At 37.9% G+C, this 12,939-nt stretch overlaps 1 protein-coding gene across 3 annotated transcripts in view; it reads left to right on the top strand.

The window, feature by feature from the left end:
* Positions 1-12,939, top strand: part of Tmem131 (transmembrane protein 131) — a 187,070-nt gene that overhangs the window by 131,097 nt on the left and 43,034 nt on the right. For all 3 annotated transcript variants that reach the window (XM_004633173.2, XM_023717378.1, XM_023717377.1), the window contains exons 12-19: positions 1,439-1,547; positions 4,530-4,638; positions 5,982-6,135; positions 6,228-6,398; positions 7,964-8,074; positions 8,162-8,296; positions 8,961-9,065; positions 10,879-10,965. In XM_004633173.2, coding sequence (XP_004633230.1) covers positions 1,439-1,547; positions 4,530-4,638; positions 5,982-6,135; positions 6,228-6,398; positions 7,964-8,074; positions 8,162-8,296; positions 8,961-9,065; positions 10,879-10,965 — 981 coding nt within the window. The remainder of the gene's footprint in view (positions 1-1,438; positions 1,548-4,529; positions 4,639-5,981; positions 6,136-6,227; positions 6,399-7,963; positions 8,075-8,161; positions 8,297-8,960; positions 9,066-10,878; positions 10,966-12,939) is intronic.

The following is a 12,939-nucleotide window of genomic DNA, read 5'->3' as shown; positions in this document are numbered from 1 at the left end:
CCCCCCCCCCGAATAAAAAATCTTAAAGTGTGTTTCATATGTGGAAAATACCAAACACAGACAATTTCAGAACCGTGGGGCCTTCATTCCACGCCCTTAAAAGCTTGCTGAGGACCAGCCTCAGTGCTAGGGAGAGGGAGCGTCTCCGGCAGTCATGGTAACGTTATCAGTCTCTTTCTTCACACTCTGTTCCATCCTTATGGTGCCTTCTGGGGCTGCCCTTTGATGTTCAAGTTAGGCAGATTTCTCTGGGAGAAGTTTATGACTTTGGACCCGACTGCTGTGTTAACAAGCATGCCTGATGAATGACAAAGAGCAGTGTTCTTTCCAGTAAGAAATGACAGGCTTCAGCAACATGTGCCCCTGAAAATTCAACAAATATCCCAGGAAGGTTTTGCAGCTGAGATTAAGATTCAAAGTAAATTATCAAGGAAACTACATCCTAGCCCTAAAGGAAGTTTAAAAAAAAAAAAAATCAAGATTTTTCTAATTTATCAAAGTTAGAAAGTCAGGTCGCTTAGCCTTGGACCAAGTGAGGAATCCTGGTTTCTAGTTCTGCCTCTTGGTGCCTAACCATTGAAACATCACTGGGTAGCATGAAGTTTGCTTCATCAATAAAACAAGAAAAGTGGCTAGGATCTTTAATGTCTTTTCCACTAAAATGATTAGTGTCAGGATAACCAAAGTAGCTATACCTTTAAATGTCTTTTTTAAAAGCATGCTGTAAAAATGTAAGTGTATGATGCTGTAACAGTACACTTTAAACCAATCAAATTAAGAGCTTCTGAAAATAAATACTCCAAGGTTGCAAGCAAAAGCTTCACTGCTTTTTGATATTTTAGATTCAATTATTTTGAGCTGAAAGATTTCACTATTGAAGCCTAAAGCAGTCCAATCTCTTCTAATTTAATATCCCTGTAGTCTTCCTTGCTGCTCCTCATGCCCAGCTTGGCCAGGCCCTGAGAAGGAGAGAACGTGTTCCAGAATCTGCAGAACCAGTTTGTGTACACTGAGGCACTGGCCCCAGGGTCATGCTTAGTTCACCTTCAAAGTCTGATGTTAAATTTGGTACTATAGGTTTAAGAGGGGCCTGTCATAGTCACCTTCTTTTTTTTTTTTTTTTTTCAATAGTCACTTTCTCTGATACAAAATGAGACATTTCATTTGTGAAATAAGTATCTTTTTGAATGTTTTATGTATTCATACCCAGTGTGAGAGTTTGGATTTGTATACCTTCCATCGGGCGTATGTCTCTCCTTTGGTCATTGTTCTGTTTCACAAAAGTATTCTAATGAGCTTAATTTGAAGTTTTACATGTCTATTCTATTTAAAGGGACTACAGAAGGTAAATTTTCATTCTGCTTTAGTTTCCTCGTGTAAAACAACTAATCTATTAGAACAAAATAATGCTGCACATACACATATTTTTTCTTTGCAGAGTGTTCGACCTACCCCACAAAACGATGCTATAACAGTACACTTTAAACCAATCACGTTAAAAGCTTCTGAAAGTAAATACACCAAGGTTGCAAGCATTAGTTTTGATGGTAAGTATTTGCTTTTTTTCTAAGCGAGTAGTGTTAACTTTGATAAATTAGAAAACATCTATGAGACATGTTCATATAAAAGTCCAGGCCATTATACAGTCAGATTTTATATTACCATGTAGGTTTTTCCCATAAGACATCATGAACCCTTGATTGATTCATGGAAGAAAATACCATAACTTCATAAAGCTAAATCAGTATTAGCAATAGATAATCATTAGCAAATACATTGGCATTGGAATGTGTCTGTAATGTGGGTTAACCAGTTATAGGTATTCAGTTGCCTTACTTGTGCAATCATTAATTTTTTGTAATTGAGTGATAATATATTTAAATTTCAGAAGCATGTTTAATTATGAAAGCAAAAGTTCTTTTTAACACTTTTCTTTTAAGAACAAAATATATTTATTGAGGGAAAGAAAGCTTCTGTTTGAGAGAGGGACAGAAGGGGACCCAAGTGTGTTACCCTGTTGGCCTTTAGAAGCAAAGCAGACAGCCCTGCGTAACTAAAATAATAGCTTTATGATAGAATTGTCAGATTATCTAGTATTTCAAACAGGTGTACTGTAATGTGTATTTTGTCATTTGAAATGTTAACCTGGACTTTAAAATTTTTACAGCATGTCTTTATTCAGTTTTGCCTAGTTTAATAGTATTTACTGTCCCAAAAACTTTACTGTGACATAATGACTAACTGTATGTGATTAAATGTAAAAAGAACACACTCTCCAGAGGGTTAGGTGCAGAGAAGCCCTAAAGCAGAGACTCTGGCTCTCTGGTGAAGTCCAGCTGAAGCCCACGTGTGGCCCTGCCCATAAATGGCCTGCTCTAGGCATCAGCTGCCACACCTTAGGCAGTGCATGAGAGCCCCCGTGATGTCCAGGAGAGATCTAGATGGAAAACACAGAACACCCACGTGCTGGTCCACATATAGGCCTCAGAATCCATGCCATGAACTGAGGGGGAAGTGTGGAGGAGCAGGGTTAAATAGGCAGGGTGCTTGTACAACATAGACGCTGGAAATGGAGAGTCCTGGCAGGGAAGGTTCTGCTGTCCAGTTCTGTCCAAGTCTGTGGTGCAGGTTCATTTCTACTGAGAGACCATGCCAGATAGCTACTCTTCTCCAGCAGAGGAGAGCAGCCAGTTACGACTCCTAAACTCCAGGGTCACCTAGGCCACCCTCTGATTCCTTAGGGAGCCCAGTTGTGCCCCACAGCGCCCCCTTGCTCTACAGAGCTGAGAGCTCTTTCCCCAGCCCTGAAATAAGCGCTTAAAGGAGTTACGTAAAACTAACTGTAAAGACAAAAAGAAAGCATCTTTAAAAACAAGTGTTGGGCTGGTGAGATAGCTCAGTGGTCTAAAGCGCCTATGGAAGCAAACTTAGGCAATTGCAGGGACCGAGGTTCATATGCCGTACCAGTCCTGCTCCCAGGGCAAGCTGAGCTGGCCGCTAAATAAGTAAGTAAATAAATTATTAAAAAAAAAAAAAAAAAGCAAGTGTGACCTCCCCAGCCCTTTGTTTTTTGTATCGTTTTGTTTGGTTTGGGGTTTTTTTGGTTTTTGAAAAAGGATCTCACTAAATTGCCAAATTGTCCAGACTGGGCTTGAATTTTTGCTTCTGTTGCCTCAGTGACCCAGAGAAATGCTATATATCTTTAAAGTGGTTTTTAATATTGAGGGGAAATATTTTCATCTTCTACATTACTTCCTACCACCCAGGTTCTAACATAAAACTTCCCTCTGATTGCTAAGAATCAGGAAATACGTTATTTAACTTTTAATATTTGTAGACTGTGCCACATGTATTTACTCTGCAGTTTTCGCTTATCAAGCATCTTTCTCATCAAAAATCACCTATTTGTTAACTGAGTTTTCTTGAGATTTTTTTACTCCTTCATTTGCTGAAGTAGTACACGTGACTTCATACTCTGAAATGCCTAAATCATGGCCCTCAGAGTCACCCTTAACATCAAAATAGTGAAAAACTAAAACCACCCAGAGATGGCTAACTATCAAGCATATTCTTGCCTGCTGAGAGGCTTAATTGTAATTCTAAAAGTCTAGGGTTGCCATCTGTACATCGCTGGACTCAGATACAAATTCTTCTCATAAGTGGAAGTGTGTCAGGAATACTTTAAAAATTGAATAGATAAAATTGAAATAGAATAGCTTTTTTAAAATAGAAAATTGAATAGCTTTTTTACTTGTTTTGAAAGGAACATCTCATGGGTACCCAGATTATCAATTGCTGTAATTTGAAATAGACTTAGAACTGTTACAAAATCTCAAGGTTCCACCTCCTCAGAGAGGACTGTAAAATAATTGAACCTGCTGTGATTCAGTAGGGGCTTTGTGCCCTCCCGCCTCTCTCTAGGCTGGCTAAAGTGAGAAGTCAGGTCCTTGCGTCTGCCTTTTTCTTACTTACACCACAGTACTGTGTCGGCCTTATAGCAAGACTCATCATACAAGGAATACTAATTCTTTCTCAGTACAACTATCAACCAGTGATTCTCAATAGAGAGCAGTTTTGCCTCCCAAGGGACACTTGGCAACAGTAAGAACATTTTTGGTTGTCAGAACGGGAGCAGTGTTATGTCTAGCAAGTAGAGTCTCAGATGAAGTTAGACATCCTGCAGTGCACAGGACAGCCCCTGCAAGAGAGAATCTAAACACCTAAATGTTCAGAGTGCCAGGGTTGAGAAACCCTGTTGCTGTAAGGCCAGGACTTGTGGTTACTGAGCAGTAGCTTAGTGTTTCTCCTTTTGGCTTCTGTTTACTTGCTAGTTATTGATAAGTTTATCTCATTATAAGAAAAACAAGAAAGTATTTACCATATTGTATGAAAAAAATGTGATTTCAATTTAAAATATAGTACAAGTGCTTGTTAATTTTAAAAGTTGGGTTTTTTTAAGTAAGATTTTGTCAGCCCACAGAAAACCATTTGTAAGTAGTAGTTTCAAAAAAAATTATGCTTCCTTTCAGCCTCCAGGGCAAAGAAACCATCTCAGTTTTCTGGGAAAATAACTGTTAAGGCAAAGGAAAAGAGTTATTCTAAACTTGAAATACCATATCAAGCAGAAGTTTTAGATGGGTGAGTTCCTTCTTAAAATAAGCTTTATAACTTTTTGCTGCTTAATTTTATTTCCTACTAACTTGAGCAAAAATCATACCCAGAGTCATCTGCACCTGGTAGGATTATTGTTATAAAGAACAACCTCATCATAAAAGAAAACTTCCTATATTTCATTTATTTCCTACTTGCTTAAGAGATAAAGGTAAATTTGATCATAGTTTTGTTTAAATATTTAATGATTCAAAAGCAAATCTTATTTTTAATAATATTTCAAACATTGGGACTATTTTCTTCCTGTTGTTCTTTTTGTAACATGTAAGTGAATGTGGGTTGGTACTACTTTATTTTTTTTTTCTTTTCAAAGTTTTATTGATAAACATATATCAATGAGACAGTTTCAAATCAAATCGAAAGTACAGTTTCAACAAATAATACACTGCATATATTCTTCTTAGTGGTTAATTGCTGTACAACATGCAGACTTGTGATCCTACTTACAAACACCATTAGAACAAATCATTCCATTCATTAAGAGAATGCAACTATATATCTATCCCAACCACTTTGAATACACAGATACAAAATGGACATTCATAGTTATATCCCAATTTTTTTAAGTTCCGTTGTTGAATATTATAGGTGTGTAAACTCAGCAAAATATTCTAAAAGAGTCCAGTAGCCCATAATAGCATTGGGTCTTCTGTTTAACTGGCAATGTCAGAAATTATTGACCTGAGTCCCCCACAGCTCAACATAACAACATGGCTTTACTTCCTATATTTCGTCTTCATACTTTTCTACTGGATGGTTAAGACCAAGGTAAAGCAGGACCTGTGCAACAAGAGTTGTAGCTTTTTGGTCTGAGAAGGTCAGTGAAATGCCCTCAGGATTTATTCTGAGGTCCTGTACCTCAGATTGTAGAACCTTTGTCAGTGTCAGCCAGGTACTACTTTATGACTTGAAAAAAATCATTTGTCTTCAATTATAAACTCAGACACTTCGAGAATTATAATTTTATAAATGGACAGTAACATGTAATTTACTTTCTAATTATACTGTAACCAATAAGCACTTAATGTACAACTTAGCAGTTATTTAACAAATCTGGTTGCAATTTTAATGATAAACTTGAATTTTCAAAGTACATTGAGGCCCTTTCTGTTAATACAATCTTGATCCTAGTTAATTGATTATATATTCATTAGAGAGTACTGTAGTTTTTATAAATCTAAATTTGCTTTAAATCATGTGGATAATTCTAATATATTTAATGATAAGCATAAATTAGTATAGCAGAAGAACTTGGGTTTTAAATTAACCCATGAAAATAAAAATGATTTGTTTTTGTTTTCTTCAAATAGTTATTTGGGATTTGATCACGCTGCAACATTATTTCACATCCGAGACAGTCCTGCTGATCCTGTGGAAAGGCCAATTTACCTAACTAACACTTTCAGTTTTGCAATCCTCATTCATGATGTGTTGCTGCCAGAAGAAGCCAAAGCAATGTTTAAAGTATGTCTGGGAATCCTCTTGATTTTTAGTTTGCAGTTCTCCCAACTAGGTAATACTGACACTTTATATTTCTCTCTTCTCCCGTTTCCTAGGTTCACAACTTCAGTAAACCAGTCTTAATTCTTCCTAATGAAGCAGGATACATTTTTACTCTTCTTTTTATGCCATCTACATCATCCATGCACATAGATAATAACATTTTACTTATTACCAATGCTTCTAAATTCCATTTACCTGTGCGAGTATACACAGGGTTTTTAGATGTAAGTATGTGATCTGCTTTTAAAATGTAACTACCTGCCCATCTTTTGTTTATTATATGTGCCCTACACACTGATGTACTGTCAAGATCTAGTGCCCATGCAACCCATCCCCTGTTTCCTAAAACCCAAATACTGATTTCTCCGTAGTCATCCTTCTGTATTCTTTTTTGTTTTGGGTTTTTTTGGTTTGGTTTGGTTTGGTTTGGTTTGGTTTGGTTTGGTTTTATGTATTTAGTACAGGGTCTGCAGAATCTCACTAAACAGATCAGACTCATAGTGATCCTCCCATTCTCAGCCTCCCAAGCACTAGAATTACAGGCGCGTGCCGCCACACCTGGTCTCAGTCACCGTTTCAGCACGCCCCTGGGGCAGAGTCAGCATGACACACCGGGGATCGAACCCCAGTCCCTGCACCTGCCTAAGCAGGTGCTTTAGTCTGCTGAGCTATCATCCTTCTGTATTCTAAGAGGAGTTTGTTGGAGAATCCCCTGCAGACACCCAATTCCACCATGGATGCCCAAGTCCCTTATATAAAATGGCATAATACTTGTATATAACCTCCACAGATATGGACCCCACATCTGTGTGGAGGGCCTTTCCTATATATACATATTTATAATTTAAGTTTTCATTTATAAATTAAGCCCAGTAAGAGATAGACCCAATAATAACAAGAATAATATTCATCTACTGAAATTAAAATTACTACTTTCACCTTTTCTCTTAAAGTATTTTTTAGCTTCTCTCTGGCATATTTGAATTGCTGGCATCAATATTTGGCACTACTATGTTGTACTTTGAGGCCATTATTAAGTAAAATTAGAGTTAGTTGCTTCAACACAGATACCATGACATCACAGCAGCAGATCTGATAACTGCATCAGCTGTTAGAGACTGCTGGGTGGGTAGCACATACAGAATGAGTATACTGGAAAGAGGCATCATTCACATGCTAGATGAGGACCCCAGAGCTAGGAAGGAAGAAAGTAAGATAATAAAACACAGACCAGAAGGAAACACAGCACAGAAGGAAAGACTAAAGCTAATCTTGGTACAGAAAATAAACCAGAAAAAAGTCCATGTGAAACTGTTCTGAGAGTGAGTAATGAAAGAGGTTTGGATAAGAGAGAAAACTGTTAGGAAAAAAAAATGTCCTCTAAACTCCACCTCAGTTAGTACTGCAGCGCTAAAGAGACCTCAGTATTGTCCCCCTGCTTTAACTTATTTTGTTGAAATGATTCCCTGTTTGTGTGTGGAGCCTACTGAGATCACAGATCCTTTGCCTTAATCCCCAAGAGCTCCGCTTAATTTCTCCTTAACTTTCTTCCTTTCTTTGTATTTCTTGAGAGGAGAAATAGCAGCTTGATAAAGGGCGTTGTTTTTGTTTTTTTCTCTGATTACTCAAAAGATTTTCATTGTACAAAGTTCTAAAACTGTATTTAATATCTCCCTGTACATATATATGTATATACATAAAACATAGAAACTTTAGTGTATCTTAATGTGATCACTTTCTCTTGTGACATAAATGTAGTTTTATCTTTAATCCTTTTATGTCTTTCCAGTACTTTGTATTGCCTCCCAAAATAGAAGAACGTTTCATAGATTTTGGAGTACTGAGTGCTACGGAAGCAAGTAATATTTTATTTGCAATTATAAACAGCAATCCAATTGAGGTAAAAGAAATTATTTTTATTCTGAATCACATTTAAGGATTGTATGCTTGTGTTAAAATAATTACTGTCACATTTTTCTCTCTAAAGTTGGCTATAAAAAGTTGGCATATCATAGGAGATGGATTATCAATAGAACTTGTAGCTACAGAAAAAGGCAATAGAACTACAATAATTTCAAGCCTTCCAGAGTTGGAAAAATCCTCTTTATCAGACCAATCATCAGTAAGTAAGCTTATTGTTTCCTAAAACTAAGGAGGATGTCTGAACTGCAAATAAAGAGCTGTGTTATGTTGCATAACTCAGTATTTTTATGTAACTCATAGTAACACTGATTATTTGATATTGAAAGGATTGGAGCAGGTTGAAATAGACCCCTTTGAACAGATTACAAAAGGAGAAGCTAGTGTCCTTATGTACAGGCTGCTGACAGTATGGCATCCATGGAATGCTATAGCTTTGGTGTTTAGATGGCGTCCACACCCATCTGCTGTGTGGGAGTCACTGTTACCATACAGAGTGACACTCAGAACCTGGGGCAGGCTTGTGCCACCTGTAGCTGGAGGGCTGGCGCTAGGCTGTGCACTGCTCCAGCCCTACTGCTTTGGCCTCACAGAAGTGTGGGCAGTGAATGAAGAGCTCCGCAGCCCTCCCCAGCTGAGCACTGACTGCTCTCCCTGGAGCCCATGTTCACAGTGGCTAAGTACAGCAGGTGACCACTAAGGGACGGGCAGTATTTTGAGGAACTTGTACACAAAGATGTGTTCAGTCGCCATCATAGTAGGATAAGGATGTGGAAGTCAGTTCATCACTATAACCTTCTCTTCCACAGTAATAGAAAACTTGAACTTGCAAGGCTATTGAATGGTGTCATTTTTACCACCTCTAGGTTATATTAGCTTCAGGCTATTTTGCGGTATTCAGAGTCAAACTTACTGCAAAAAAACTAGAAGGGATTCATGATGGAGCGATACAGATCACAACAGACTATGAGGTAAGGGCTTTGTTCCAAATTCATGCAAATAGGCTTTTTCTGGGTCTCTTTTTTTTGTAAACTGATTGATAAAAGTTCCATATATGTATGGGTTTTTTTACTTTTATAGAAACAAAAAAACTACATTTACTCATAAAATTACAATTGACCAGTATCGTACTTTAAAAACTTATCTTCAGGGCTCATGTATAGAAGACTGGTATTGATTAATTTGTAGTTTTCTCATAAAACTAAAATTTCCTAACTAAATGAGCAACTTTAGAAAGATTACTGTCTTAGTTCTTTTCTTATTACTGAGACAGAATACACAACAGCCCAGGTTAAAGGCGGACAGGTTTATATTAGCTCAGTTTGTAGAGGTTTCCATCTGTAGTCAGCTGGCTCTAAGGCAGAGAGGGCTGTGGCAGAGGAGAAACAGTCCATAGCAAGGAAGGAAGGAAGAAAGCAGCAGCCTCCCTTTCCCTTTTATTCTAGGTGGGCTAAAAGCCTATTGGTTGGTGCTGCCTACACCAACCAATAAAGAGAAGGGTGGACCGTCTCTTTATCCACACTCAGAACTATGCTAAACCAGTTAGCAGATTGATTTAGTTATCACACCCTTAATCCATATCGACATACCGTAGACACAGCCACTTCCAAAAAGCCCCACGTGTGAGCCTGTGAGGCTTTTGTGGCACATCTATACACAAGCCATAGCAGTATCATAGCACCTTTGGAATTGTTCCACTAGAATCCTGATTGCAGATGCTTTAGGACTGCTCAAAGCCTGACTGAATTTCCTAAGCTCAATATCGGCTTCTTCCTACTGTCATAAATATCCTCCTGTGTAACTACTCCAAAAAGGAGAACGTCATCAGGAATCAGATCTTGAGTTCTCACATTTATATTTACAGGAGATGTTCTGCATCACAGGATTTTTTTTTAAAGGTTCTTTGAACTTTTGAAAGATTTTTGTGGGATTAATGTGGCATTCAGTAAAACTTTGAATAGATATATTTCTGCCAAACCTAAATATTTATAATTTAATATTTAAAGGTTCTTTGGGAAGTCAAACACTGCTAACTTCAACAAGTGCTACTTTTGTCTTCCCGTTATGTGTTTTCAGCATACGCAACCCTCATGTGAAAGAAACCTAATTGCAAAATAAACATAATTGGCCATTTAATAATCAGTGATTTGTTGGGAGTATATCAAATGAATTGCATCTGAAAGTAAGAAATTCATGCTTATATTCATCATAGAAATACTTTTCAGAATTAAGACAAGCTTTATTTTATGGATGAAAATAAGTGATTGTCTTCTCATATCACTGCATCAGTAACTACTTTGTGATGCTATTGGAATGTGAGTTGAATTCTAACTCTAGAATGATCAACTCATTTTTTAAAGTTAGATTGTCTTTTTCTATATACAAAATAGTAGAGAGCTGCATAACTCTAGAAAATGCTGAGCTTCTATATACATTGTTTTAGAAGTACAATTTGTCCTTGTTACATTAATCACCTATAATATTTTTGGGCTTTGAAAAATCTGTCTTCATTCCTTCCCCTTTGTTTTTAGTCTTATTAACTGTGTTTTCAGAGAATTTCTAAAAAGTGTCTTGTGGCATTTAGAAATATACTGTATTACACCTTATGGAGAACATTGGCCGATTAAACAGTATCTGTGGGCAACTTTAATACAGGTTTTCAAGTGACTTGCTCATAGAAGTCCCAAAATGATATTTTTTAACCCCACAAACCCACAGTAACTGTGAGGGTCCCTCAAGGCCTTGCATGTGGATCTCATTGTGGCCTGCCTCTTCTCTCCACAGATCCTGACCATTCCTGTCAAGGCTGTGATTGCAGTGGGCTCACTGACCTGCTTCCCTAAGCAAATGGTTCTTCCTCCTTCCTTTCCAGTAAGACACTTTATTTGTAGACTTTACCTTGCTAATTTTTTTCCTTTACCTCTGCCTCTTTGTTTCCGGAATTCAATAGTAATATCTGTTGTTCTTTAGTAATCATTATGCCAGGTTCTTTAGAAGATGCAAAGAGGAATAAGAAATAGTCCTTTCCTTCAGAACTTTTCTATCTAGAGAAGGAAATGGAGGCAATTCATCTTGAGGTGCGTATGAGCTGGCTTAGAGTTTCCTTTGGCAGAGATAGATAAGGAGTGGTGAGGACTTGCATTCAGGACAGGAAACGACCAACCTCATCCAAGGTGCAGTGGTGTGGAAGTCCAGGTGGATTCAGGTAGAGTCTGGTGACGAGTTGTCCAGTTTGCAAGAATGGAGGGAATTTTTAAGAGAAGATAAAATGGTATGTTGGGATGATAGTGTGAGGAAAATTCAGAGCACTTAAATCCATGGGAATCTAAAGTTTGGAGCAGAAACTTGACATTGTCAGAGCTGAGTTTCAAAGATTGACATAGTGAAAGAAAATACAGGACACAGGAGGAAGCAGCTGTGAGTGCCAGGGGCCACCCCGCACACTGCCCCATCCTCAGCAGGTGGCCTTACGGGAGCTGAGGGCTGTGAAGCCGCTTCATGTGCCCCAGGCTTTGCTGATGTCTCTCCCTTGACTGCCCCTCCTCTCTCCTCCTTGCAAGAAACTACACCCCTTCAGGAATTAGTTCCATTGACTTGACTTCTCTTCTTTTATTATTTCTCTCTCTCTCTCTCTCTTTTTTTTTTTTTTTTGTAACATGTTCTTTTAATTTTCAATTTTAGTTCTAATCTTTTTATGGTCTAAATGGTCACAAGCAGTCTATAGGATCTGTAGAAACACATGAACCGTGCTGATTATCAAGGATTATACAGCATATGGAGATAAAGAATTAAGATATAACTTCATATCTTGAAATCTTCTAAAATGAAATTTTTGAGAAATTTTTACAAATGTTACTAAAAAAACAATGAGAATTCTTATATTTTTATGTATTTGTGTACTTATATGTGTGTATGCATGTAGTGTTAACAAAAAGAGTACTCACTAAGAAAGCAGTTACAGATTTATGATAAAATGGAGTCAGAATGTTGTATGCCATCCGAATACCTGCAGTTAGGTGTTTCGGTGGCATAGTAAAGAAAGAAGAAAGATAAGAGGCCTTTTTTGACTCTAAAGACATGGAGCGAATCCGCGGGTGATGGGGGGAGGATCCTCTGACCTGAGACAAAGGGAGGACAAGGCTTTTTGGACTTTTGAAGGGACAGATTTTGGGGTGCAGGTTTAGTGACACCTTAGGAGCTGATGGGGGTCTCCCTTGTGGTTTGGGAAAAGTGAGGGGAAAGTGTACCCAGGAATGGGGTGAGGAGGAAGAGGAGGTGGTCTCTGGGAGGATAAGCTGTAGTTTGAAAAGCTTCAGCCATCTGCGATGAGCACCATAATAACTCAGTAGTCATACTAGGGACAGAACCTGTCACCTGCACAATGGATCATTTTTTATTTAGCTTGGTAAGAAATTGTCAAGCCACACATGTGCAGCCTAATTTAAAAAATCATTTCCAAAAGCTACTATATTACAATAGTTTGATTTATGCAAAAAAAAAAAAACCAGACTTGGCTGACTTAGGTTTTAGTCACCAAAAAGGATTCTTTGAGTTTAAATAAAGCATCAGTTGAGTGTGTTCCACTGTAAATATAAACACATAATTTTAAACTCACCTAAACCTATGTAAATAAAGTGTGTGACTGTACATATAAAACTGGATATAGAGGGGCTGGGGAGATGGCTCAGTGGAATAAGCGCTTCCCTGGCAAGCACAAGGGCCTGAGTTCAATCCCTGGTTCCGCAAAAAAGGGGAGCCTCATGTTCAGTAATAGAGGATGAGGCTTTGATTAAAGTTGCCTTGGATATGGAGGGGCTGGGGAGATGGCTCAGTGGAATAAGTGCT

The sequence above is a fragment of the Octodon degus genome, unplaced genomic scaffold, assembly GCF_000260255.1.
Source record: "Octodon degus isolate 3935 unplaced genomic scaffold, OctDeg1.0 scaffold00052, whole genome shotgun sequence".
NCBI lineage: Eukaryota > Metazoa > Chordata > Mammalia > Rodentia > Octodontidae > Octodon > Octodon degus.
Note: the sequence above shows the minus strand (reverse complement) of the source record. Positions and strands in the feature narration are given on the sequence as shown.